This window comes from Quercus robur, chromosome 3, assembly GCF_932294415.1.
Source record: "Quercus robur chromosome 3, dhQueRobu3.1, whole genome shotgun sequence".
Classification (NCBI taxonomy): domain Eukaryota; kingdom Viridiplantae; phylum Streptophyta; class Magnoliopsida; order Fagales; family Fagaceae; genus Quercus; species Quercus robur.
In genome coordinates this window covers 18,533,819-18,561,446 of record NC_065536.1, presented here as the reverse complement: position 1 = coordinate 18,561,446, position 27,628 = coordinate 18,533,819, and the positions used below count along the sequence as shown (strand labels likewise).

The 27,628-nt window shown below is 34.4% G+C and overlaps 2 protein-coding genes across 5 annotated transcripts; one reads left to right on the top strand and one right to left on the bottom strand.

Moving 5' to 3' along the window:
* The first annotated feature begins 4,813 nt into the window (after positions 1-4,813).
* On the top strand, positions 4,814-7,253 carry LOC126720051 (protein IQ-DOMAIN 19-like). The gene is made up of 4 exons (XM_050422523.1): positions 4,814-5,501; positions 5,693-5,931; positions 6,288-6,812; positions 6,909-7,253. The coding sequence occupies exons 1-2, from the start codon at positions 4,962-4,964 to the stop codon at positions 5,714-5,716; spliced, it is 564 nt and encodes a 187-aa protein (XP_050278480.1). The 5' UTR covers positions 4,814-4,961; the 3' UTR covers positions 5,717-5,931; positions 6,288-6,812; positions 6,909-7,253.
* A 2,913-nt stretch (positions 7,254-10,166) lies between these two features.
* LOC126717368 (serine/threonine-protein kinase Nek2-like) lies at positions 10,167-19,944 on the bottom strand. Of its 4 annotated transcripts, none has more exons than XM_050419043.1 (15): positions 19,552-19,944; positions 18,743-18,858; positions 18,519-18,585; positions 17,917-17,982; positions 17,047-17,093; positions 16,890-16,935; positions 16,654-16,734; positions 16,537-16,579; positions 16,410-16,459; positions 16,241-16,322; positions 16,091-16,140; positions 14,290-14,363; positions 13,978-14,029; positions 11,415-11,840; positions 10,167-11,201 (listed from the first exon to the last, which is right to left on the bottom strand). In XM_050419043.1, the coding sequence occupies exons 2-15, from the start codon at positions 18,826-18,828 to the stop codon at positions 10,506-10,508; spliced, it is 1,866 nt and encodes a 621-aa protein (XP_050275000.1). In that variant the 5' UTR covers positions 18,829-18,858; positions 19,552-19,944; the 3' UTR covers positions 10,167-10,505. The 4 variants fall into 4 exon arrangements, with proteins under 4 accessions (XP_050275000.1, XP_050275001.1, XP_050274998.1 ...); XM_050419044.1 differs by having other exon boundaries at positions 19,611-19,944; XM_050419041.1 differs by having other exon boundaries at positions 18,743-18,891; positions 19,552-19,942.
* Positions 19,945-27,628: the final 7,684 nt, after the last annotated feature.

Below are 27,628 nucleotides of genomic sequence, written 5' to 3'. Positions count from 1 at the left end.
TAATGCTTCATCGTTAATTAGCCATTATTTTGTGGTTGTATAAATTTAGTAGTTGACATGGGTTTAAATTTTGACCTATTGTTATTGATAGAATATAGCATTATCAAGAATTGTGTATAGAATAATTTGAATAGAACAAATAAATTGATCTAAAATTTTTAATGTGTAAAGAATAAAGTCAAATATTTATGCATTTATAATATTAATTAAATGCTTATAATATTTATGATGTCTTTGATTCAATTCGATCATCGATCGGTATATCTTGGTCAGACCAAAAAACATAAAACAACTCTCTTTTTTGGTTCTTTATCCAATTTGATTTTAAAAACCATGATAAATCTCTTTAATAAATATAGTTTGAAAATTATGGAAAAATCAACTACAATATTTAAATTTTTTCAAAAGAAAAAAAATTACAAATGCCTACTTCTAAGTTCTAACCTAATTTTAAAAAATCCTTAGACACAAAACTTTGGCCCCTTAGTTCGAATTCTAGTTTTGTCCCTAACCTTAAGTTAGGAAAAATGTACCCATGAACCCAAGCAAAATTTACAAAAAAAAAAAAAATTATTTAATAAAAATTATTTAAATTGGCATTGATTTGAAATTTTTTGAAATCTATTTTTTTTTTTCCTTTTTTTAAATTGTGTTTTAGAAACATGATCTTTAAGTTGAAATTGTGATTTCAAAACAAAATTTCATTTAAAATTTTTTGTCGAACTCTTGTTTTGAAAGCTCAAATTTTAAGTGTTGAAATCATATTTTTAAAACACAACTAAAAAATAATTAATACCATGTCAACTTAATTATATATATATATATATATATATTGTGGGGCCTGAAATTCGAAATCCCAGCCCACTTCACATTAAAGGCCCAAGGCCCAAGCCGAGGAGCTCTACTGCCGAGGACGTATGATGAAAGCCCCTTAATGGCCCAAGAATGTGGCCGAGGACGATCTCACGCTCAACACCTCACAAAGCGTCTGAAGAAAAGGACAAACTCAGTACAAGAGCAGTACAAACGAGAAAGCTGCCAACACCATAATGTGGAGCCCAGCGCCTGACAAGCCCATACTCCATACCATGCTATCCAGCTTTTCCCAACCACTCTGACGTATGGATTGATAGGACGAGTAGTCACCCCAAATAAGGAGAAACTGACACGTAGATGAAGAAGGGGAAGTGAATACTAGTATAAAAGGGAAAAGAGAGCTAAAAAGAGGAGGGGGAGGCCCCGAAAAAAGGAGGAGAAAAAGGAGGAAGAATGGTGAGAATATAATACTCCTCGGACTAATTCCGATGAGTCAAACCTTTCGAACTACATCGATGTAAGGCTCAGCTATACAATCCAAACCTATCTCTGTATGAGTTCTCATGAAAGCAGGACCAAACCAATGCCCAGCGCCCAAGGGCAGGCCTTTCCAAACCCACTCTCTACAAATCATATTGTTCGGGCTCTTTACATACGAGCCCAAAATCATCTTTGGGCCGTTAAAAATCGTGTCCTTACATATATATATATATATATATATTTATACAAGATAAAAATTCTACTCTAACCTAATTTAAGTGTATATGTGTGTGAAGCTCTCTCTTGAAGATTTGAACCTTGGCTCTTAGCCCCCCATACCCCATACCCCACAAACACTTATACTAATTAATATTAAAAATAGGATCACGTTAACGGATGTCCTTAACCCTCTTTTAGGAAGAGGGAATGGAATGGAATGGAATGGAAATTGTAGGGATGGTAGGCCTAGGAATGCACATCTACATATATATTGGGCTAGGGGCCCAATCCGAGGACATGAATAGTCATAAGGGGCGGCCTGACACCAGGGGCAACGGTCTGGACTACTCCATTGATGTGGATAAGTATCCAGAAAGAACAGGATAGAGGGAGGTCATGAAATATCTCAAGGGAAAGCTGCTACCACCGCATTAAATGCTCTGCAACTAACTTTCTGACTGCATTAATGTGTAGAAGATCCCTGAATAATTCTGCACTAGCTGCCCCAACGCACAAAGGGGCTAAAAGGGTGTCCGATGGGATAAACACTCAAGTAGTGACTTGGTTGATCAACAAGTGGAGGGCCAAGATCATCTAAAGAGAACTATATAATGGAAGAGACCCTCCATGGAAGGGGGGGATCGAGAATTAGAGAGAAAATTACTGTAGCAATCAAAAACTGAGCTTGTAATCAATCTTGAGAGAAATATATAAGAACTGATCTCCTTGGACTATGCCGATAGCGGTTTTCTTTAGTTTAAACTTGTCTATCTTCATTCTCTTGTCCTCAAGATCTACTTTCCTTATTGTCTGATTCACTAAAACCCAGTTTTCCAACCCACTCTCTACAAATTCATTGTTTTAGGTTATTTGGGACTAAGTCCATCCATCTTTTGGGTTAGGGACTCAAATCTAGTCCTTATAAAAATAAATGAAAAGAATAATTTTATAATATTCTTCTCTTCCCTTATTTGAGAGTTTTAATGGAGGGAATAGAAAGTCAATTCCCTTATTTGGAAGTTTAAGTGAGATGGAATGGAATAAGTAGGAGGGAACACACATTCCTCTCTATTTCTTTAAAACCTCAAATTTGCATTCCCCCTAAAATTGGGAGTAATGGAAATGAATGAAATTAGATTTGATGAATTTTTTACTAAAACTTCCAAAATACCCCTATATATTCAACCCTTCATTTTAAAAGAGGGGTCTAATAGTAATATTGTTATAAAATTATTCCATGTCATTCCCTCTATGTTACTTCCAAACAAAATTAGTTACATTCTATTCATTTCCATTCCTTTATTTTAAGACATCCAATCAAGGTTACTTAATTTTATTTCATTCCATTCTTTTCCATTTATTTCCCTCACTTAAATACATTTCATTCCCTTATGAACTCCCAAACGAAATCTTAAGAAAATTGTTAATAAATTATAATAGGAAAATTTTAATACCACTTTCATGGAAATTTTAAAAAGTTATCAACAATATTTATTATTTTATCATTCTCCTAATAAAATGTTTTCTAAAAATAGCTCCTAAATCAATATCCTTAGGACATTGATTAACATTTCCCTTAAAAATAATGATCAAGTTAATATGTGCCCTAAGACATACATTAATCATTCATTTTAAAAAAGTTTTTATTGATAATTAAAAAACTCTAAAAAAAATTAATCATTTTTTTATTTTTACATAAAAAATTTTATAAAATAATTTACTAACGGGGCATACGTTAGGAAAACCCAAAATATAATATTTAATACATTTTACCCATGAGGCCATGACTATAAGATATTCTATCCAACCTAGGAAGTCTCCCTTTGAGCACATGAGTAGCGCGTGGCCCTATGAATTCTGTCACTCCTGTCTAAATTCCCTGTTTTCTTGAAAAATGTACCAAATTGGCCTATACCATGCACGAATCATGATGCGGCAAGCCTCGCACCAAAGCGAGCAATTTGTAGCTTTTTTTTTTTTATATATAGATTATAGACAGCTTTTTTTTTGTTTTTTTGCTGGTAATTTGTTATTGCGAGAACTCGAACTCCCGAGTAAGTGGACACAGAAGGTATCGGGTACCACTCAGGCAACTAAACTGGTGGTGTATAGACAGCTTTATTTGTTGAAGTTAAAAGGTGTGACAAGAATAGAAATTTGACTAGTTCCCTCAAATTGTATAAAGTGCTGTCTAGTAGTCATTGCCCTTTTTGTTGCTAATATGCTGTCTTGTAGTCTTTGTCTTTCTAGTTCCAGTTGGTATCATAACCATAATAAAACTATTATTCCATGCCAATTCCTAGGGTTACTCGGAATATTTTATGTTAACGTATACACGTGTGTTTGAGTGATTAGATCCCACCTCAAGTTATAATTACAAGACTTAGTAATTGATATGATATTGTTAAGCTGAAATCCATAAAGTTTATTCTCACCATAACGTGGGTGACACTGATAACTTGAATAAATGCACTAGGACAATTTGAAGTAAAGTCATTGTATATCTCACTATTTCATCACTTTTTTCATTGTATAAACACTCCTCATCCAAATATAACAATTTCTCTACAGTGATTGAATCCCAAAAATGTACCAAGTGGCCTTCTGTCTGTGTTATTTGTTGTATCAAATGCTATTATATCACCAAATCTCTAGTCAATGATCATCCTTATATCAGCCCAGAAGGTAATAATATTCAACCCCTCACTATCCAACTGAACAAACATAAAAATATGAAGGATTTTCCTTTAATTGATGATTAAAATATCTTTTCAAGCTAGCAACTCGTATCTTTCGTAAATAGTTCTTGTAATCTTTCTTGGTAAAACCAAGGATATCATATCTACCGACGCCTCTTGGCACTCGGGTAAAGCCTCATAAGGAAACAAGAACTCAAACAGTTAATGTGGTGATTAATAATTAATAACTTCAACTGCACTCAAAAATATTTACAACCCTTGGTGCCCATATAAGGCCTTCAAAAGGAACAGAACTTCAGCAACTTACGTGATAATTAATCATTTCAAGATAAAGATGTAGACCTTGAGAACAAACAAATATTGAGGAAGTCCACTAATCATTCCAAGACTTGCAATTAAAGGATATACGACCCTAGGCATGATTGAGACCTCAACATATTTATATTTGAGCAGTTGACAAAGCTCCATGTAGAGAAAAGTATCTTCTACATGAGTCTTCTTGAGAGTGGCAAATGGCTTAATCATAAAAAGGTTTGGCAGGCCACGACCTATAAAGAATAACATAACAAACGAATCCATTAGAGAAAGAGTCGTGTTAAACAGGCTTCTATAATATAGTATAACCATGTAAGTCAACAAGCTTGCAAATTATGTAACGAGGAGATTAGCAAAGTACTATATACATCTATGTGTGTTTATCACTCCCTTATTCTTTAGCAGCTGGGGACTTTAGACCTAATCACACAGATGGGAAAAGCAGGCAGATGGATTAGAAACATTTTGGTGGGCAAAAGGGTGGACAAATACAATGATGAAACTTCTTTTCCTATTGAGTGTTTGAATACCAAATCAAGGAGCCAACCAGGGATCTCTAAAGTGAAGCAAAGATGGCCTTTGGGAAAGGCAGCTAACAAAGAGGCATCCCAAAAATTTTCTATATCACTTGACTCTATTGACACTAACAAATTGGAGAAATGCAAGAAGAATGATCTTTCTTTTTCTGCTGAGTGCATGGCTACCAAATCAAGGAGTCAACCAGGAACACCTAGAATGAAGAGAAGATGGAGTTTGGGAAAAGTAGCAGCTAACAACCATAAAGTTTCTAAGTCACTTGACTCAATTGACACCATCAAACTTCCAATGCAGGCCATGGCAGAAGATGAGGGTCGGCAAAATCATGCCAATGCAGAATCTGTGGTACAGCAGAATTGGGCCATGGCAATGGCAGTTAAAGATGCTGAGAATGCAGCTGCTACAAAGATTCAAGCTGTCTTTCGCTCTTATTTGGTATGAGCTTCCACCCATAATCTTTATCTTTTCAATTCTAACAACATTTCCAGCGCATAAAAGCTCAAGTTAATCCTAATGTTGGCTTGACATCATAAATAAAATTTATACCGTCCATGCTGAAATAACTTACTGAATATAAAAATGGGAATTGCTATGTTCGTTTTCATGATCTGCCTATGTTGTTTCAGGCAAGGAGAGCACTGCAAGCTTAAAGGGACTTGTCAAGTTACAGGCACTAGTTAAGGGTCATCTTGTAAGGAAACAAACAAGTGCTATTATGCGGCGCATGCATGCAATGATGGCTATTCAAGTTAGAGCTCGAGTTCAGAGAATCCAGATGGCAGAGGAAGCACATCCTGCTGTCAAAAGGCAACCGCCCATTCACAGGAATTTCACTCAGGACAATGGATCCAGAAGAATGCATAAAGTGAGTCTTATTTTGTGTGCAGTTTTAGCATTTTTCCCATGACATGTTACTTCATAAATCAAAGAGGAAAGGTTTAAAAAAAGAATAATGTCTACTATTCCTTCTGGTTTTCTGGCAAGACTAGGGATAAGAAAACACAACCAAACAAGGATGGAAATTTTTATGGCTTTGCATACAAGAGTTTATTTGTTTGGAATTAAAAAGAAAAAAATCCTTCTAGGTCCCAATTTCATTTTCTTCTAAGCAAACTAAACAAATGCTAAGCTCCAGGGAAGCTCATTACCTGCTGCCCTGTAACAGAAGGCTATGATCTGAAATTTTCAGTCACTGTTTCTCATATGGCCTTCTTTGTGTAGGAAAAATTCGATAAGAATCTCAATGAAATTTGGGGAGTTTCAAAGAGCAAAAGTGGCTATCTGAATCTTTCACAAAGTGAGAGGATAGAACAGGGTTTCACAACATATTATTCTGGACATCATTCAATCTCAAAGTGAGAAGATCCATATGGGGACCCAACACAAGCCTCTTTCACTTTTCAACAAGCTGATTTTATAGGTCATGTGTCACATGACTATCCATTCTTACCAAGTTACATGGCTAACACAGAATCTTCAAGGGCTAAAGCCAGGTCACAGAGTGAACCAAAGCAACGCCCAAATGGGAGAACGAGGCAGAAAAGTAAGCAAATGGAGTTGACAGATGGAATGAGTGTCCCAGTAAATTATCAATTTCAACACTCATCTTCACACTTGAAACACAATGGCCATGACCCCTGGTTTATCAAGCTCTACCAGTCAATGAGATCATCAAACAGAAAGTTTGATTCAACGAGCACAACGAGCAGTCATTCCAACCACTAACAATATCTTGATGCATATGATGTAAGAAATCATCTAGGGCTTTGCTAAATTCTATTGACTTCAACTTGTTTTCTTTTTTTTTTCATTTTGTCTAATTTCTTTCATTAATGAATGCAGCCCCATATGACTCTGTTCTAGCCATTGATCATCATATGGAAGACAAATGATTCAAGCTTCAACTACAGAATGATTAGGCTGCAATATAAATGAAAGGAGGAGACATTGGATTATGCCAGTCATAAGAAAACTACAAAGGAGCATGGAATTTAATCCTTATACTAATTTTCATTCATTTTTTTTCTTGACTGCTCGCATTTGATCGTGTTCCTGTCATACAATGAAGAACCTAAAAAACTACAAGTATATGTACAGGCTCAAGTGAATTTCAAGAAACAAAAATTGATTGAAATGGATCTCTTTCTTACAAAAAGAAACTATAGAGGCATTTGGTTTGTCAAAACCAAATCACTTGTCATCAGAGATTGTGTAACAAGATCATATATATCTCTTCAGCCACAGACACTGCCATCATTTCCCTCCTTGTTAGTAACTTATTATCTTACATTCGTTTATTCTTTTAGCATTCTCTTGTCTCTGCATTGCCTCCAACTTAAATCAAGTAACTAGCATCTAGACATTAGGTGAAAGACCACAAATATGCAGGTTCATGCTTTCACTAATATATAATCAAATTATGCCAACATTATGAAAGAGTGAGTTCATTAGCACCACAAGTTTGCTGCCTCATATAAAAGGAAAATTTCAAGTTCTATCTGATCTGACACCTAAAAACCTAATTTGAGATTTCCACCAGTACATCACACTAGGTTGAACCAGTCTTGAAGTAAACAGCAATATGATTATCTTTTTTTGCTAACAATACGATTATCACTTATACGAACATTCACCTTCAAACCACCAGCAGAAATATCTGCAGAAACTTCACATAAAAGCTTTGAACTTCTCTAGCAGTTAGCATGCCATAAAATACCGCACTTAGCCCTTTTTTTAATATAAGTTGTTAAATTACCAATTATCCCAAAAGCTTAAACTATTAGGAAATGATGAATTTAATCACTTAACCATAAGTTTAACACTCCCCCTCACTTGTGGGCCTAAGCTTCCCTTATTTAACATTTTAAATGGGAGGTAGAGCGAAGACAGGAATCGAACTCAAAATCTCCTACTCTAATACCATGTTAAATTACCGATTGTCCCAAAAGTTTAAACTATTAGAAAATGATAAATTTAATCACTTAACCATAAGTCTAACATAGGTAATAAGAAATTTCAATAAAGCAAAAAAATCATACAAAGGGAACCAGTGGAGTATACTGGACATGTACCCAAAGGTTCCTTAATCGAGATCACAAACTTTGATGTGAATCTCTCTTCAGGTAGCTCCTGGTCCTCAAACGTCCTGAGATTCCTCTAGCTCCATACATGGCAACATTGAAATAATCCTTTCACCATTTTAGGCATCACCCACTTCATTCCAAAGGCAATAAATATAAAATTCCACAACTCTGTAGCTACTAGAATATGCAATAGCAGATGATCCAGAATTTCTTCACTATTCTTACACATGATACACCTATTCACCATCACCATTCCTCTTTTCATTAGATTACCACTAGCAATACTCTTTTGATGGGATTATCCAGCGTAAGAATTTTCCCCCAGGCTGCAGTCCACACAAAGAAAGATATCTTAATAGGAGTTTTTGTCCTCCATGCTGGCTTCCAAGGAAAATATAGAAACACCACCTTTCAGCACCTCATAAGAAGTAAGAACACTGAAACAACCATATTATTCTATATCCAGCTTACCATGTCTTCCACACGAACTTAACCGAGTACAACAGTTCTATAGAGTTTACAAACATTTTCATCTCCTAATCCTGAGCAGGCCTCACAAAAAAATAGGATTCCAATGAACTCCACCATTACATCCTGCCATGCAATCACCCACCATAACATCTTTATGGTCGCTAACTAAAATAGTTCAGAGGACAAAATGACAAAGATGCTGGGTTCCTACCAGCACACGAAGTATCATTCCAAAATCTTATCCACCTTGCATTTCCAACACTATATTTAACAAATTACAGAAACGAGTCCCACCTGGCTCTAATCACCTTCTTAAACCAAAAACCACATGAGTGGCACACAGTAAGCGAAGATCAATTCCACACACCATTCCCAATATTTTAACCTCACCAATCTCCTCCATAACTTGCCAGTCTCTTGAGTAAATCTTCATAGCCATATCCCCAATAAGGCCTGGTTAGAGCACACTAAATATGAGCAGAGTTAGTGCCATTAAGCTGAATTAAACTGTACCTAGGTTATTTTCTTTTATTCAATCCAAGGCCCTAAACAACTCAAATTCAGATCATTTCAATTTTGAATGCATACCTAGTGTAGTAATAAGATATCCAAGACATTATCAGGGGATCCCAGATTTGTACATATATCTATATGCATAAATATTTATACGTGTGTTTACATACTTATGTGCATGTGTGTACGCAAACATTTGCAAGAATCTGTTGTCCTATAAAAATGGTAAATCCAAATCAGATATCCTAATAGAATCTGATATGTTATGTCTGATCTTAAAGTCAAATCTTTGCCTAGGAAAAATTATGGGGGAAAAAAATGAATGCATCTGCTATAAGCCTACAATGAGTACTAGGACATGTTTTCCTCCAAATTATTATCACATAAATCACAATAAAGTTTACTTATACCCTAGGTCATCTCCCTTTATTTTATAAGGGAAAAAAATAAACAGTTAGTTGTCTTTATTTACTTTGACCTGTGTTGTTTTGTGAGGTGAACACAGTTGCCTCTCACTTCCACTCAGTCAGGTGCTATATTTGTAGAAGAAAGATAGGTATAGGTTGTCTTTTTAGTTTCTCTTTTTTCCTGCTTCCTTAACCTAACGCACTTGCAATTCTTGAGGAAAAGGCCTGATATGACCATGGTGCGTAAATAGTGCTTTTCAACATCTCTAAAAATGGGTACATTTCTTTGGGGCCAAACTCAATCATCCAAAAATAAAATAAAATGGCTGCATTTTGGCTCAAAGCAAACTAGGTTTTGAATATTGAATAATTACATTACGCTCTATACAGGATCTGATTGGTAAAACCATGCCCCCTAGAAGATTAATAACAGAAACATAAAGATTGGCTCTGATTCTGCACAGAGATCTTACCCTCTGCTAGTATTGTGCAGCATACCACTGAAAGTCTTGGCTAAGCTAGCCATACACCAGGCATAAATGACCAGTTGAACCAATAGAAAGTACCTGAATGTTCGTCAACCACAAGAAAGAAATTTTGGACCATAACAACAGAAAAGAAGAAAATAATAAACAAGCAAGAAAAATACATCTTCATGAATCTTTAGGACATTGTGCCAGTACAAAGCCATTGATATGGTGGAATTGAAACAATACAGTAAGAAACGTTTGTACATATCAGAATACTTCTGTTACCTCATCTAATTTGTTAAGCTACAATACAAATCCATGACACATGATACCTAATTACCATCTCAATGAAAGTCTTAAACTTGAAACATTGATGAATATGGAAGAGGCATGAAAATCTATCAAAAACCTATGATATCAGAATCTGCCTAAGCTCCTAGTGCCTCTATACGTCAAACAAAATAGAGCCGACTCTATAAATTGTTAGAGCTAGATTTATAGTACATGTGGCAGCATTTCATTAATAACATCTTCCTGCTTGAGATTATTCTCCTTGATGCTCTTAGTCAACCAGATAGCAGTTTCCCTAGGGGATACCTTCCCAGGCCCAAATGGCTTCAGCAACACCCCAAGCTCATCATACCTTTCCTGTTGCAGCAACCTTGCACTAAATTCAAGCAAACCTTCCAAGGCTTCTGCTCTTTGCTGGTATGATGATGTGTCAAACCGGCGTTGGCGAGAATCTGATGAAGTACGGCTTGACGCCCCAGCAGTTGCATTTTGATCAGAGCATTCATCACTTCCATCCTTTCCATCTGCTTGAAACAGACTGCGTTGAATTCCCTGCCATGCATCAGGGAAACTGGGCTTGGCAGAAGCTCTATCTGTCTCTATTGTACATTTGTCCTTGGTGATGGAATGATCATTGTACTGCGGGGACCCAGAGGAGCCTTGTGCCGAGGTTGTTGAAGTTTTACGGACAGGAAAGAACGGGTCTTCATAAGAGGCTAAAGGGAATTCCACCATCCTGTCAATACGAGGGGAATTGACAGAAACATCTGGAGATTTTAAACAGTGAAGGATTCCAATATTGGGCCTGCAAGGAGACTGTTGACTTGCACCTCTTGTTGACAATGGCAAAGATGCTCTTCGAGCTGTTGTGATAGTTCTTGGAGTGTATGAAACAGGAAACTGCAAAAATGAAATTCAAGAACTCAAACTTCTAACACAAGTAAATATTGCAAAAGAAAATTTCCAACATGCACTATAAAAGTCACCCACTGAAAAGTGATTATTCAAGTTTGAGCTTGTTGGTTGGAGAAACTTACATGCGACCATCATCCAATGTATGTGCACACACACACACACACACACACACACACACAGACTTCTAATAAATCTTACCGATTCACTTCTTTTAGGAGGGCCACCAGCTGTTGCTGTAGTACGTCTTGAAGATTTAGAAATATCTGAAGCTTTGGCAACAACTGTCTTAGAAATGGCTGTCTCTTCGATGATGCCTCGAACAGACAGCTCTTGTAATCTTTGAGTCAGATAACTTGGGTTGTCATGAATTTCTAAAGTAGAGCACAGAGAATCTTGCTCAGCTCCAGATATGCTTGGATTCAAAGTCCTATCATTGCTGAATGAACGGCGCTTTTCCCTGTAAGTAGAATACGGAACATCTTTTGGCTCCGAAAATCTGGTTTTCTTCATGTAAGTGGTTTCAGGCCACTGGGCAGGTAAACTACCTCTTCGGGGGCCGTTGATCTTAAGGTGAATCTTAAGAACATAAGCCTGAAGGTGGGAATGCCTAAGTAGGGCTGCGGCCTGCCATAACAAATACACTTCATATGAGAGGAAAATCCTCAGTGCCTCTAAACACAGTATGAATGAATAAATTCAAGAAACAGCATACTACCAAAATTTCTCAACAAGTGTTGGGCATAATGCGATCACAGGAGTCTTGCCATCATAAAACTGAATGGAAGATTTCTAGGCTCATTTGTATATCCTTTCTAAAAATACTTCAATGGCAAAGGTCATGACACATTTTGGATATCCTTTTTGAAATACTTCGAACTAGCAGGAAAAGTAACTTTCCTTTTTTATTTTTTCAACTTATTTTATTTTCTTGCTGCAAAGTGGGACTAAGAAAACGCTTCAGCAAACAGCTAAGCAATGACATTTTTGGTAAAGAAGCGAGAGAGAATGTGCAGAAATGAGGGTGACCTAAATAACAACATTGGTCACGGGCAAAAGGGTGATTGCTGCGCCAATCTATTAAACATTAATTAATTTGAAAATGAATTAATAGATTATAACCTCTTAGTAAAATATTAATAAATTAAATTTTCATTCATCTTTTGATGCCAAGAGGTTGTTTATTTCAAGTTTTCAACCCAATATAATATGAGTTCATTTTGAGTTTGAATAAAGTTTGACACAATATATTAATTATCAAATACTTTTCAAGTAAAAAGTAAATCTAAACTAATTATAGGATTTAGAATTTTAATGAATTATAGTTGTGTATTGAAAATGAAATTTTATTAATATTAGCTTTCAGTAATATTGTATAATTAATTAGAGAAGAAAAAAATAAGGTTGATGGTATAATTTCATATTTTATATTAATTTTTTTACAGCTAATTTCTTATTATACTACTATCAGTTTCTAATTGCAATTTTTTTTTTTTTTTTTTTAAAGATTTGATCACCTAATCCATTATGATTCAATTTTTCAACATACTTCAGTAAGATATGATCACTAAGGAGTAAGGAGATATGGGAACTCAAACATGAACTATAACAAAAGAGAAAGTATCCAGAGAATGTAAAATAAATGCTTCGTTTGTTCCAACGAAAAACGTTTTCTGAGAAACACTTTATGAAAAGTGACTTGTTTTCCTGTGTTTGATTGCAATCTTGAAAATGGCCATACAAAATTTTTTGATTGTTGGTTTGCACAGAAAAATCATTAATATGCTTTGTAATTCCAAACAATTGCAGAACAAAAACTTTACTTCACAAAAGTAGATCCAAATGGGAAAACATTTCCTATTTTTTACGCCATTGGGGATGCTTAATGAAAAAAAAAAAATATTTAGAATCTGCATGAAAAATTATGTGGGAAAACGACTGGATGGAGAAAGAAAGTCATTTGGAAAAAGTCAACAATCAATCTATGTAGAGAGAAAGGGGATGAAGAGAGATAAGTTAGTAATGAGTTTTTTGTGGTGTGCAGTGTATTTGTGCAAGTCTATTGAATATGTTACGTAAAAGTGAAAAACGTTTTCCACAACTCCACTCTATGGACTTTTTTTCCACCGAAACAAACAAAGCATTAACACAATACAGGATGTGAGACCCAATTTTTATGATATAACTTATTTTATATTAGATATGAAACACAATGATTTTCCAGCTAACTTTTAATTTTGATACACATAGTAATGACATCCCACATGCCAAGATTATTACTATCACGCAGCCCACCGATTAGAGCAACACTGCCACTGCCTACAACACCTCTACCATCAAAAGACCATCTCTCTACCAACACGGCTTGCCTCCACCATCTAGGGCATCACATTTGACATATCCACTACGGCTATAAATATTTAACACGGTGACATGCCGCCACCAAGGAGATATAGGGCGATGGGGCAACAGCAATATGGGCTAGCATTTAATGAAAATTTACTTGAATTGTCCCCAAAATCCTTCAAGGTTTTTCATTAGTTCAGCATAAAGGCAATTTAAGTGGCATCCCTCAACCAACATGTGGCAGATTTTAGTGAACATGCTAAATATAGCATTAATGACTAAGAAAATGAAGTATAGAATGACTAAATCTTTTGTACACTTTGTAAATCATTGGCTATGTGGGCCAGTTATCCTATATTAATATAGATATATTTCACATATTTGTATAAGATGTAGATCAAAGAATAATTATACATACACTTGGTCTAATTTCTGGGTTTTTCCGCAGCATGCTTTTAACAAGACCTCGACTGAAAACAGAAATAAGCGATATGGTTAGAACAACAGCACTCACCAACTAAAAGCTAAGATACATATACAAATAAAAATTTATTTTTAACTTTACAAGTGAACCTTAGGAAATTATTGGTAATCACAACCTAGCTCATTTCCAAATGCATATCTTGGATGTCTTTAGGTAGTAGATTTTGTAATAAACCAAGCAGAAAGGTAAGATGAGGACTGGCATGAACAGCCAAAAAATTTATACAAAGAAAAGCATAGGACTTACAATGCACCAGAATATTTTGTCGGAAGTGGAGAAACTATAGACTTATTTATTTTGTTGATCAGTGCTTGCATGTCCTGCTCAATAAAAAGAAAGTAAACTTTAAAATAATGAAAAACAACAATTGCTATACATGCAGGAGAAAGCGTAAAAGAAGGAAGCCATGCAGTGTTAACCATGGTGAAAACGATATCTGATAAAAGAAAGGTACAGGGGAACCTTTATAGGTTTTTATTGAATAAATGGAATCTTCATAAACTTGGGAGACCAAATCCAGACCATATAAACTCACACACACAGAGGCAGGGAGCAACATGACAATGCATTACAGAAATGAATTTTAAAGATTTTTTTTTTTTTTGGTATAAGTTCTGCCAAAGTTTACTTACAAACAACATCCTAAATATCTCAAACTAATTTCATAACAAATCTATATAAAAAAACTCTATATTTAAAATATCTAGAGAGAATGAGTGTGCATGCATTGCATGTGTTTATTACATTCATATCCCTCTTTTTTTTTCTTTTTTTGGGTAACCACTGAATGCATTAAGGATCTGGAGATAACAGTTCAAGTCCTGTCTGAAAAATTAAAATACAAATAGGGAATAGTATAATTAGCAGGCAGACAAACTACAAGTCCAGTTGTTGAGCGCATCCCATTTTTGCTAGAGCATCAGCGCAAATATTGGTTTCCTTGTAAATATGCTAAACTCAATGGTGTTTGATCCACATCAGAAACCACCTCCACTCATTCACGATGGACCTAAGAAAGAAATTATGAAATTTTAAAAGAGTTCAATAATTGAACCACTGTAAAAGCATCAAGCTCAACATCTAAATGAGTAATCACAATCCCGCAATGCCCACAGCCCAGCTTTGGCACTCCTCATAATTCCAATGGACCAAGGGTACCCTTTCATCCGAGATCTGAGGAACTCTCAAGTGAGCGCCCCCACCCCCAAAAAAAAAAAAACCCTGAATTACCCATCAAGGATCTGTCAGAATTTAGCTTGTGCCATTTTATGGTCAGAGAAAGGGGAGGTTAAACAGCTTTGGGTTTCCTTCTCCAAGGAAAAAACTAGATCTCAACAGGGTCAAACTTGGATGAAGGATCCTTAAAGTCCAATTTATTTCTAAACAACCTGGGAGACCAGACGCCCAAAGGAAAGACAATTTGCCAAGGGATAGACTGCATGCCATACGTAATACTAGAGCAATAGACATTTAACCAATGTTCCATGAAAGGAAAAAAGAGTGGATGAAATGGCTAGGGATGCCTAGCCAATTCCAGAAAGAATTGGTCACTTGGCATTCCCTAAGGAGTGAATCCAAGGAGGCTTGAAACATGGGGCAAAACAGTAGAAACTTTGGACCTCAGTTCACAAAGTTTCCAGAAGACTATTCTATGCAACATAACCACATGAACTGAACCTTGGAGAAGGATTTTATATTTCAAATCCAAACACATGAGTTTCTACATTCATGCTCAATACCTTAAATATGGCTGTTTTATGTATTAGGCTTAACAAAATTAGATTCTTAGGATCTGACCATTCGCATCTATGGTGATGAAATTTTGAAGATTAAAGTGGCCTACTTACACTTACACATGTACACTATTTTTAGCAAATAAAATAACAAAACATGATGATTGATGCCCACACATTCTGCATGATCGTCCTAGTACAAGTATTTCCTTGAAACTCAGAGAGAAGGAAATGCAGCAATCTACCTTTTTTTTTATTGCTAAATGCAATCTACCTCTATGTATGCCTTAAAATGATAAGGTCCAAAAACTTACAAATGCTTTAAATGCAGGCCTATGAGCAGTCATTTCATACATACAGCATCCTGGATAACAGAATTTCACAATACATAAACACTTTCAGCAAAACAACTATAAAATTAATCAATGCCAAATAACTTTCACACACTCACACAAAATGCTTACCCAAAGACCAAATATCTGACTTTGAACCGTAAGGTATATCAGCAAGAAGCTCAGGACACATATAGCTTGGAGTTCCCACAACCTGATTTACAAGATGAGAATTATCATCAATGATAAATATAATAAATCATTCATAAGTTGACCAATATAAAGATATTGCATTACTTACAGAAGAAGCAAGATCATCTGAGGTCAACATTTTGGCAAGTCCAAAATCACCTGCTCCATCATTGATCTAGTGTTAGCAAAACTATGATCACCTTTGAGAGAACTATAGAAATTATAGAATCACTTACCAAGACGTATGTCTTGATCTTTTGTCAAGAATATATTTGAACACTGGAGGAATCGTGGAAGAGTATCAGTATAAATTAGCATCAGAGTATATGGATGGAGAAAGAAACACCACTAACCTTGACATCACGATGAAGAATATGATTCATGTGCAAGTAGTCGAGTGCCATCAGAAGTTGAACAAGCCACTTACAGAGCTTCTGATAAAAGTATCTTTAATAATCAGATGCAAAGACTCTGAGAATGATAAACTACTTAAGCACATGATAGTTGAATACTGTGCAAGGAATGTAAAATCAACTTTTGCAGCAAAAGGATAAAGAAAACAAAAACAAAAAACAAAATAAATAAAAACCTCTTCAGAGAAAAGAAGACCATTAGCTTTCTTTATAGCTTCTGCCCTGTACCACACAGGAAAAAGTAGTATGGGTGATCTGAAGTTATACAATTCCTTAAGACAAAGAAAAATCTTCCATTTCTCAAATCCTACTTCAACAAGAAAGAAAACTCACATGTCACCTCCTTCACAATAACCAATAACAATGCAGACATAGCAACCCTGAGGGCAAAGGCATCAATATGAACCAATGTTAGGCTATAGCAAGTTAGTGAGGTTGCTATATTTGATTAGCAAAAACACACAAATTGGGAGAAAGACACAAATTTAGAAACAAAAGTAATAATAATAATAAATTTTAAATGAGGTCATATGTCCTAGAGAACCAATTGTGCAACAATAGAGTACTCCATGTGGGATCAAAGGTGTTCACCACTGACTTGACACCATGCATCAAAGCTGTACACAAGGCCATCAAAAATCTCGAATGATTTTCTTGATTTTAGACCATGTCCAACCCCATCCATAGATGGCTACTGATTTTGAATCAAATTTGTGGAATGATTATTTATGAAAAAGGAAACTTGTTTGAACAATTCACATTGCTGACTCAACTCAACTCAGCTAACGATGGCCTTACTCCAGTTATGGTTGAAAATGAATCAATGATGAAAACCAACACGAGAAGTATCTCACAAACTTGTAATTCAAGAATATCCTTAATGTCCAAGAAGCTCAGCAAGAGAGCAATCTAAAACCTAAGAATTAAGACATATTTTGCAATTTCATATAGTTTGGTACATTCTATATAAATTTATAATTTTCAAAAGAAACATTTTAACAAGCACCAACAGCAGAGAATCTGGACACATTTCGGCTTTAGGGGAAGAAGAAAAACAAAAGCTCCATCAAACCAATCAGGCAGCAGAAAAATGGAAATAGTATACCAATTCAGAACAAACACAAATACGAAAGATATATATAGATACATATATATTTTTTTGGATAAGTAAATAGGCAATCTATAATTACAGGAACAACATACCTTCTCTACCCAGGAATCCTTGTAATCCACAATAAAGGGATTTCGTAGTTTAGAAATAAGCTCCATCTACAGAAAACCAAGAAAAGGGTCAAATCCAGAAAGTCACATAAATCCAATATAATTCAACAAAAAAGGTTCAAATGTAGCCCAATTAGCTACCATATTTTCTACTACAATCCAGTCCAGCATACGTGTTTTGCTAAGTAATTTGAAAAGAAAAGAAGGCAGGAGGAGGCCCGTAAACTAAGTCCAAAACCCACTGCATAGTCCATACTATCCATCATGTTTTTTTAGTATGTAATGCACAAATGTATCATCCATTTCAAGGTCTAAAAAATCTTAAATTCATCTACTGCCTCATGTGCAGCAGCTGTTAACATATTTTAAAAACTCAGTCAACTATGTTCACCATTTCTCACAAGATATACAAAGCACAGAACTTTTCCTTTTCTTTCTTTTCCTAATTTTTGTTTTCATGAAGTCCCTTCGTATGTTGGTCCTCAAGAACCTCAAACAAAAATATTCAGGACTAATGTGGCATAAACATATAAAGAGAACATATGTGGAAAATTTAACCATGCCAACAAGAATGGAGAACCAACCTCCTGGTGTGCAGATCTACGAGACCTATCAGTCTGACGGGCAAGACGAATCTTTTTCAACACATACCTTAATGTATCAACACAAAAAAGAAAAGAAGCCAAATTAGAACTCAAAGCACAATCAGAAATAACCATTATACTATACATCAATAAATTCTCAATGCTCTTAAATAAACACAGACACAAAAAAAAAAAAAACCAAGAGTGTGATTTTTCATTCTCACTTCTTCTTCTCATGCTTATGCCTCACAAGAAGAGCAGCACCAAAAGCTCCTTTACCAATTTGCTCCAGAATCTCGTATTGCTCCATGTGAGTGATAGCCTCTATATTCCTCTTCTTCTGGGCATATGCCAAAACACTTCAAAATTCCCACTACATATTCACAACACCATGGATCATGCTTCAAAAGATGATTCTTGGAATGTACTGAAGTTTGAAAGTGAAATGAATGCAGCAAAGTAAAAACAAAGGAAAGCTACACTAATCTGCCAAGTTACTCAATAATCCCATATGCTTATAAAGTAAAATTCTTTCTTCTTTTTTTCCTTTTTTCTTGTGAAACAAATAACCGCATTGTAACAAATAAAATACTTCTCACTTTAAAGAGATAATGTAAGAAATTAAAGAGACCCTTCAAAACCAAAATCAGTTATTTCTTTTTAAAAAAAAATACAAAGCAAAAGATTTAACTTTTAAAGCTCGCTATGAAACCACATTGGTCAAAGATATCATTTGACGAAATAGTGAAATGAATAAATACTCAATAAAGTTTGAATTTTTGTGTAAAAACCAACCCAGTAAGCCAAAGGGTCTCAAATATTTATTCCAAAAAAATAACTAGATAGTTTACATTCTAACATTTTCTCAGAAACCAAACACTGTCTACATCATGAAAAAGGTAAAATATCTAGATAGAGAAGCAATCTCAGACCACAAACTCCTCAGAAACCCAAACAAAGATCCAATGTGTACACAGAATGCATCACACGCACACACACACACATACACACACATAAATACGTACATACATACATGTATACAAGAAAAGGGTGAGTGAATCTGTGAGTAAAACCCAGAAATGGTAAATGCACCTTGAAAGGGAATGTGGGGTGTGGGGAGGAGATAAAAGTGGATCAGAGAGGAGAGATCACAATGAGAGCGGAAGAGACAAAGAGAAAAAGAAGGAGAAGCAGCAGAGTTCGAGGCACCACATTGGAAGAAGCCAGAGCAAGTTGAAGAAGAAGACGACAGAGTTGCAAGACAGGTACTAGCTCAAGAAACAACAGTGGAGGAAGTCGCACTGCCTCTTTCGCCATTCCCTTTCTACACACAAACTGACAAACTTAAAGAGAGAGATTACATTGCTTTTTTTAATGATAATAATAAAAAAAAGAGAAATATTATAAAACTACAATGTATAGAGGTTTTTTCTTTTTCTTTTGGTAGACACAATATGTATAAGTTTAACAAATATTTATATTTTAGCAAAAGAAAAGAGAGAAAAAGACAGAGAGAGTGATGGGTCAAAATGGGAATGATGTGTAATGTTGTGATTCAGTTGTGAAGAAGAGAGAGAGAGAGAGAGAGAGAGAGAGAGAGGAGTGGGTTATATATGCTTTTCAGTTTCTGTGTTGTGAAAAGGAGTGAAAATGAGATTGTTGGATTGTGGGGGGGGTCGATAGGGAATACTTGAAGAATCTAGAGTCAAGAACTACTGGTGCATCTTCTTGTACATGCCTACATGGATACTAGTTAAAGTCTGCAGAAAAGAGAGAAATTAGTGCAAGGTGGTCTCTTCTAGTACAATTGTCAGCTTTTATGTGGGGTTTTACATAATTTCCTCTCTTCTTTTTTTTTTTTTTTTCTTATTTATATTCTTAGTATTTTAGATATGTGCCTTTCTCTTTTCCTCTTTTTCGGTTGTGTTGTTTGAATGACACTTTATTTTCCCCCTTCTTTTCATATTCTTATATGGAGAATGTTAACCAGCACCGCTTGGTGCTGGTTAAGGCAGAAAAAAACAAAAAATATTTGGCAGAAAAAAAAAAAAATATCCTAAAATAATACCTGTAAACTGAAAAAGTAACATAAATTGATAAAGAAGACAATTTTTTTCAGAAAAAGGTGTGCTTAACAGGTACCGTGCGGTGCCTGTTAACACAACCCTTCTTATATTTTAGATAATTAAAGGTTGTTTAAACAATCAACTGTTCCTAATAAAAAAAGTTCATTAAAAAAAAACCTGACCTGATCCGCCCATCCAATTGGAATCAATGGATTCATTTTGGTCAATTTCAATCAGGACTTAAGGTTAGTATTGAATTTCACATTTGTAACTAGTTAAGTTAGGTTTAGATTAAGGCAGGACTCAACTGTTGAATTTGATTAACCAATTATGTCTCATTGTTGAAAGTCAAATCTAACAAGTCTCATCCTCTACTACTACCACCATTGGACACCAAATTGTGATCATTAGAAATGCCTTGTGGTGCCTAGCTCTCTCTCTCTCTCTTTCAATGTTGTTTAGTTAGTTGTTGCCCTTATTGTGGTCATTGTTATCAACAACAAGTAGACTCGATAAAAACAAAATGATTCCAATCGACAGTTCAAGAAGGATGTGAGTTTGATCCATTTCGAATGTTATCAATTTAAAGCTTTGAAACCCAATTTGATCAAATCAAAAATGGCTTGTTCATGTTCAAAATCCAAATGCTACACCAATTGGCCAAAAGTAAGTGTGTTCACAACTGATTCGAGACCAACCCATTTAGTTGATTTTGCACCAATCTAGCCACCACAAAGAGATTCCGATAGTGACTAGGGTGGCTTAGATTTTTTTACTTCAACCGATACAGTGGCTAGTTGCCATTTCAAAATTCTGACAACTACACCACACCACACACCACCATCAACTTAGGTATTTTCATATATACACACACACACTTCTCTCTCAACCCACAACCCATATCTACTCACACCACAAACCTGTTTAAACTTCTCTCTCTCTCTCTCTCATCCTTATTTGCTCTAATTGCAACTAGACTTGCTCTCTTTAGGTTCTAGTTGTGGGTTTCAAAACTAGGTTATGGGTTTCAAAATTTGATCAACTGTACTAACAAGGAAAAAAAAAAAAAAAAAAAGCCTCCAATGTTGCTAGAAAGCCAACATCAGCAACATGATAACGATTCCAATTCTAAGAACATCAATCTTAGCAGTGCGACTAAAAAATCACCCCAAAACTGACCACACTGAACCGTGTTCTCTCCTAGTTAAAAGGGTAAAGATCATTGGCAATTAAGGGGGTGTTTGGTAGGGGTATTTAAACAACAGTTTTCGTTGTTTAAATAATACAACACCTATTTCCATAACACTTTTTTATCAACATGTATTTTCATAACACTTAAACAACATTACTAGAATAACATTACCAAATGGACTCTTAAGTGTTTCTGTTATTTGTTATCGTATCATCCCTTTCATTTGCTTATATAAATATGTAATGCAATTTCTTTTATTTTATTTTTTATACCAATAATTAATGTCAAAAGTTTTGAAACTCTGTGGTGTAGATGTGTAGTTGAGTTCTTTCAAAGAATTTAGCTTCAATATCTTTTTCCTTGCTTTTTGTTAGATATATTTACTAATGTTGTCAAATTTAATTGGTATTGAGGGTTATAAATCAAACCCAACTGGCAACTGCTTGATATTGTCTTGAAAGGGTTGTTTAAATCACTTTTTTTTTTATAGGAATGGTTGTTTAAATAACCTAATATAACTTAACCCGAAAGACAACAAACTAGGCTTGATGAACATGCTACTTGGCTCTCCTTGACACTAACTTTCAAAGAAACCAAGCTTACATGAGGTCAACTTTCAATCAAATTCGTTTTAAGTGCTTGTTCGAGAATATGTAAAACAAACAAACCAAGTTTAAGCAACCTAATGCTAAACTCAACTTGACTGTCATATTTTGACTACTGATTTAGCATGCCTAATATTTTGACTATTGATTTAATATTAGTCCCCTATAAATTACATCTCATTATCAAAATAGTTGGCTTTTTCATATTAAGACAAACTACTTTGTAATTTATAGATACGTTCCCTTTTTTGCTTGCTATTTTTATTTTCATTTTTTTTTGAGAAGATGCTTTCTAACTATTTTCAGAGAAAATAAAGAGAAGAAAATTAAATTTATAAAAGTGGGTCTAACTGTCAGAAAAACCTAAAAATTACACCAAGTATGTAGTAGTATATAGATGTTAGGAATTGGCTCGAGATAGCTCGGATCCAAATGAAAATACATTGTATATGAAGGGGTCTAGAATTATTTATCCAATGGACCCAATAAACTACTATAATTTATCGTATTTATCTACTACTATATACTACCAAAAATAATAATTAATTTTTTTTTGGCCAAGCTGCATTGAGTGTGGATGAAAAAAGACCAAACAAGAGAAACAAAATGGACCCCGGACCATCTCCCCATGACCCCCCTGATTTGCAACCAACTGTCCCCCAATCACGAGGCTCATCATCTGGTGCTATTTTGTTCACTTGAAATGACCAATATACCCTTCATATTTGCCAAAATTGTGGAGCATTAATATGGTCTTAAGTCTTAACCAGTACAAAATAATATGAGTAATGCTACAATCATAAACTATTTTATAATATTTTTACAAATTGTTGTTGTGGCCAACTTCTTACTGGTTCTCATTTGGACCTACTAATAATATCACTTTTTTATCTACCAATAATCACTCACCACATTAGCCGTTTGTAAAAAATTTTGTAAAAAAAGTTTGTATTTCTAAAATTTTCCAAATAATATACTAGTCGTAAACCCACATGATATATGAAAAAATATAATTATTTTGTAATTATGATAGAGAACTCAAAAACACAATACCAAAACATATTAACCCAAAATAGAGTTATAAAAAAAATTCATTAACTTAAAATAGAGTTGCAAAAAAGAATAAAAAATATGTGAGAGAGAGAGAGAGAGAGAATAATCAATTTTCATGAGAGAATGTGAGAGTGAATAACAAGTTTATAGAAAATAAGATAAGAAGGAAAAAAAATTAAAAATAAAAGATATGGTAATAAATACCAAATTATTCAAGTCATGCTTTGTAACATTTTTTTGTGAGGGAAAAATATGTCTAGAATGAGATAGAAAATGACTAATTTATAGTAAGAGGAAGAGAATAAAAAGTGCCAAAAAAAATAATGGAAGATAAAAGGATAGAGGAAGTGTGACATTAAGGTAGAGAGTAGTAGGGAGATGAAAAGATAAAATGGAAAAGTTGGAGAAACATAACAATAAGTTGAAAAATTAATAAGAGAAAGTAAAGTTAAAAATAAGGTAGAGAGGGTTGAAAATAGGTGAATGATGTGGTACAATGAGAGATTAGCAAAATTAATATAGATTAGAGAAATCAGAGAAGACAGTCTTATACTCGAAACTAAAATCAATCACTCTTGATAAGATGCACTTGTGATTGCACCAAAACTTGATCTTTGGAGAAAATAATATAGTATTTTTTTTTTTTCATTTCTAAATGAGAAAATGTATGAGAGATCAGCTAAATATAAATTTCTTATCTTAGTGTGACAATAATAGCATTTTACATATTAGATTTAGTAAGTCATAGCTATCCCAACTCCATTAGAGTGTTGATGAGCACTAAAACAGTGTTACACCAACGCTTCTCATTGTCGAAGTCAAACCCATAGCCCACAAATACAATTATGATTGGTGTACTTGTATTAACATTTTTTTTTTTTTTTTTTTGCATAAAGTATTATTAACTTTAGATATACAAATTTTTGACATATTTGTGAGAAAAAAATTTATGAAATATATTATGAGTAGACTGTTAAATTTATTGTTTAACAAAAGCTCGTTGCAGCTATTTTGTGGACGTGCTGTGTCGTCTGAGTCTGTATTCTGTAGGTCCCGCAGAAGATAGGCTGTTGGCCAAGTGAATTATTGCACCCCACTAATAGGCTAAGCGCGTGCCTCAACCGCATTAGAATTTAGAAGAATATGATATCCTAGTATTAATTTCAAATGAGTAATAAAAAAGAAAAAGGCTTTGATTTTTTTTGTCCTCACTAGCTATGTAGCGTGGCTTTGATTTTCTCTCTCTTTTAAGACTTTGATGCAGTTCAGCCTGGGAGAGACATGCAAAGAATGTTAAATCATTTTGAAGAAAAATGAAAAAGTTGAAAATCATGATTCATGACTGCCTTAACTCATGGGGAAACACTTTGGCAAAGTCAAAAAAGTGAATCAAGGACAAGGAAAAACTTTGAAAAACTATAGCTTGATGCCTTGATCCCGCTTCATATAAAGCCCAAAGATCATTATGTCAACCATTTTTTTTTGTACAAAGAGATCAATTGAATTTTAGTTTATGGCCATTCATGAAAGATTTGCCTAGTGGATTAATGGCTTGATTAGTTTGGTATCCTTAATTAATACCAATTTCATTCTCACCTGTTCATGATGAGGATGATGATTAACTTTTTTTGTTTAGCCGAATGCCAACATCATAGCTTTTTTCTTATTTTCTTTTTGACCTTTTGGCATGTGTATCATGATTTGTTCATTAGCAAGAAGGTTCATGTAGACATTCTAGTACTCACTAACCACCTTTCTTTCCAAATAATGATTGATATAGCACCGTCTTAGAATGAATCTACAAGCATGTGCACACAATTTCACAACTTGTTAATTTGTGCAATTGTAAATGTTCGATATTTTCTGCTCACTAGTGACTTGTGTAACCCACCACTTTCAGTCGATCATTCACAATCACACAAGTCAATAAGTTGTGAAATTGAATTTAGAAGTGATTGTGTTTTGGAATATTTTTGTCAATTTTATGAAATTGCAAGAATCTATTTTAGTTGCTCTTTGAGCAAAAAAAATTTCACGTTCTCAAGGAAAATGCTAGCAACTTATATTTTTTGTAGAACTTTGATTGTTTGCACACAGGGATGGAGCTAGATATGGACTTGGGGGCCAATGCCTCCCAATTTTTTTTTTTTTTAAATATTAGTATATTAATAGGTACTAATTTTAGCAATTTTGTTCAATAAAATTACACTTTGCCCCCCTTAACAATGTCATCAATTCTTTTAGGATTAATGTTATAGCCACAAACTTTTCTATAACATTTTTACAAACTGTTAAGGTAGAAAATTCTTATTGGTTCACACACTTACATTATTTTTTACTTACTAATAACCACTTACTACATTAGCATTTTGTAAAAAAAAAAAATTAACTTTAGTATTTTCTACTTTTTAAATGGCATAAAAAAATTAATAGATTAAGTATCCGTTTAGATACACGTCCACGTTTTCAACTCTAGTGTGTTTTTTTTTTTTTTCAGCCGTAGTTGTTGACCAATTCTCCCATGAACAGTGCACCCATGCACTGTTCATAAGACCCACAAATTTCACTTTTTAGCAACTTTTTCATTAAAAATGAATCTCACGACACTATTTACATATTTAAAAATTATTTTGCTATAGTGTTTTCAGTTTTCAATTTCATTAAAATAAGTTCTATCCAAACGAACCCTAAATCTAAAACAAAATTTACAAACCCAAAAAAATTAGCCTAATAATAAAAATTATCAATTGTATAACTAAAAAAAATTAAATCCAATCAGTCTATTTTACCCGAAACAAACCACTTGTCTTTTTTAAAAGTTTTAAACAAAATAATTATTTCCCTATCCACCATGCACGCAACAAAGACCCCAAAAAAAAAAAAATAAATAAAATAAATAAAAATCTTTCGGTGGTTAGTCAAAAGCTGAAGCAGCCGCAACAAGCAGCAGAACTGCCCCTCCTGACTCCAAGTCTCGAGCCGTCCCTTTTTTCACATTATGGTCTAACTGAAGAATGGTTTGATGATATGAATGAGAAATACAGGAAATCCGTGGTACTTCTGCCATTTGCATTAAGGTAGACACGTTCTTGGTTGTTCAACAGTTCAGCTTTTCAACTAACGGTGATTGATGAAAGCACCCATCATCATAAAGTGGATCAGCTGCCATGCTTTATTCCCTGCGGTGTAAATACATGTACGACTAGTACTCAGGGTGGTTCCAAACGATAAGATGTGGCATTGATTAAACGAAAGATAGCAAAGAAAGATTGGAAGAGGCGATTGCCATGATTACTTGGTAGCTTGCCATTACTGCCATTATCACTTGGTATCTTACTGTTGTTGGCCCATGCTAGCTTAATGTAATGGACTTCCTATATAATCGGAAGTGTATCGAGTTAATGTATCTTATTTCACATCTTTGATACAGTTGTGTTGTTTGATGATGTGTTGCAACCTTTGAGAAATGATACAACTCTTCAAAGAGCCATGACTATTGGCAAATAAGGAAAATATTGCATACTTATCATTGCTGGCCATTTCTAAACATCAAATCCTCTCAATCAATATTGGCATATATGATCGATTCCTTTATAGGACCGGTACCATCCTTATTAAGACCAACGATATAAACATCTCTATCCATAGATGTATCATTTCTCAAACCTTGTCAAACAACTTAGTTCTTCCCATATTTTCCTTCATTCTTCTTCGTACTTTAATTAGTGAAAGCATCTTTTATATGATAACAGTCCAATGACAAGCACACTAGTCTAGTCTTGGGTTCGTTTGTATGTCATGAGTCTAACTTATTTTGATTAGTTTGATTCAAATAAATTAGTTTGAATTATGATGAATCAGATTAATTAGATCAAGATGAGTTATGATTTGTTTTATTGATAAATTAAAGGAAGTTGCAGTTTACTTTTAGCTTATTGAAAATTCATATATAAATTTAGATGTAGACAATGAATAAAGACCATCATAAGGCGGAGTTTACCAGCAATTATATGCCAATTTTCTTATAACCCTATAGTGCACTTCAATTGAGGGAACAAAGCACTTCTTAAGAACACCAGAAATGCAGGAAAGTTTCTTTGTCACAAGTTGAAGTAGATTCGGTGTTTTATGGCGATGTTACATTGTTACTACCACTAAATGTATACACCTAGCTTTTAAACCTAATAAAAAGGT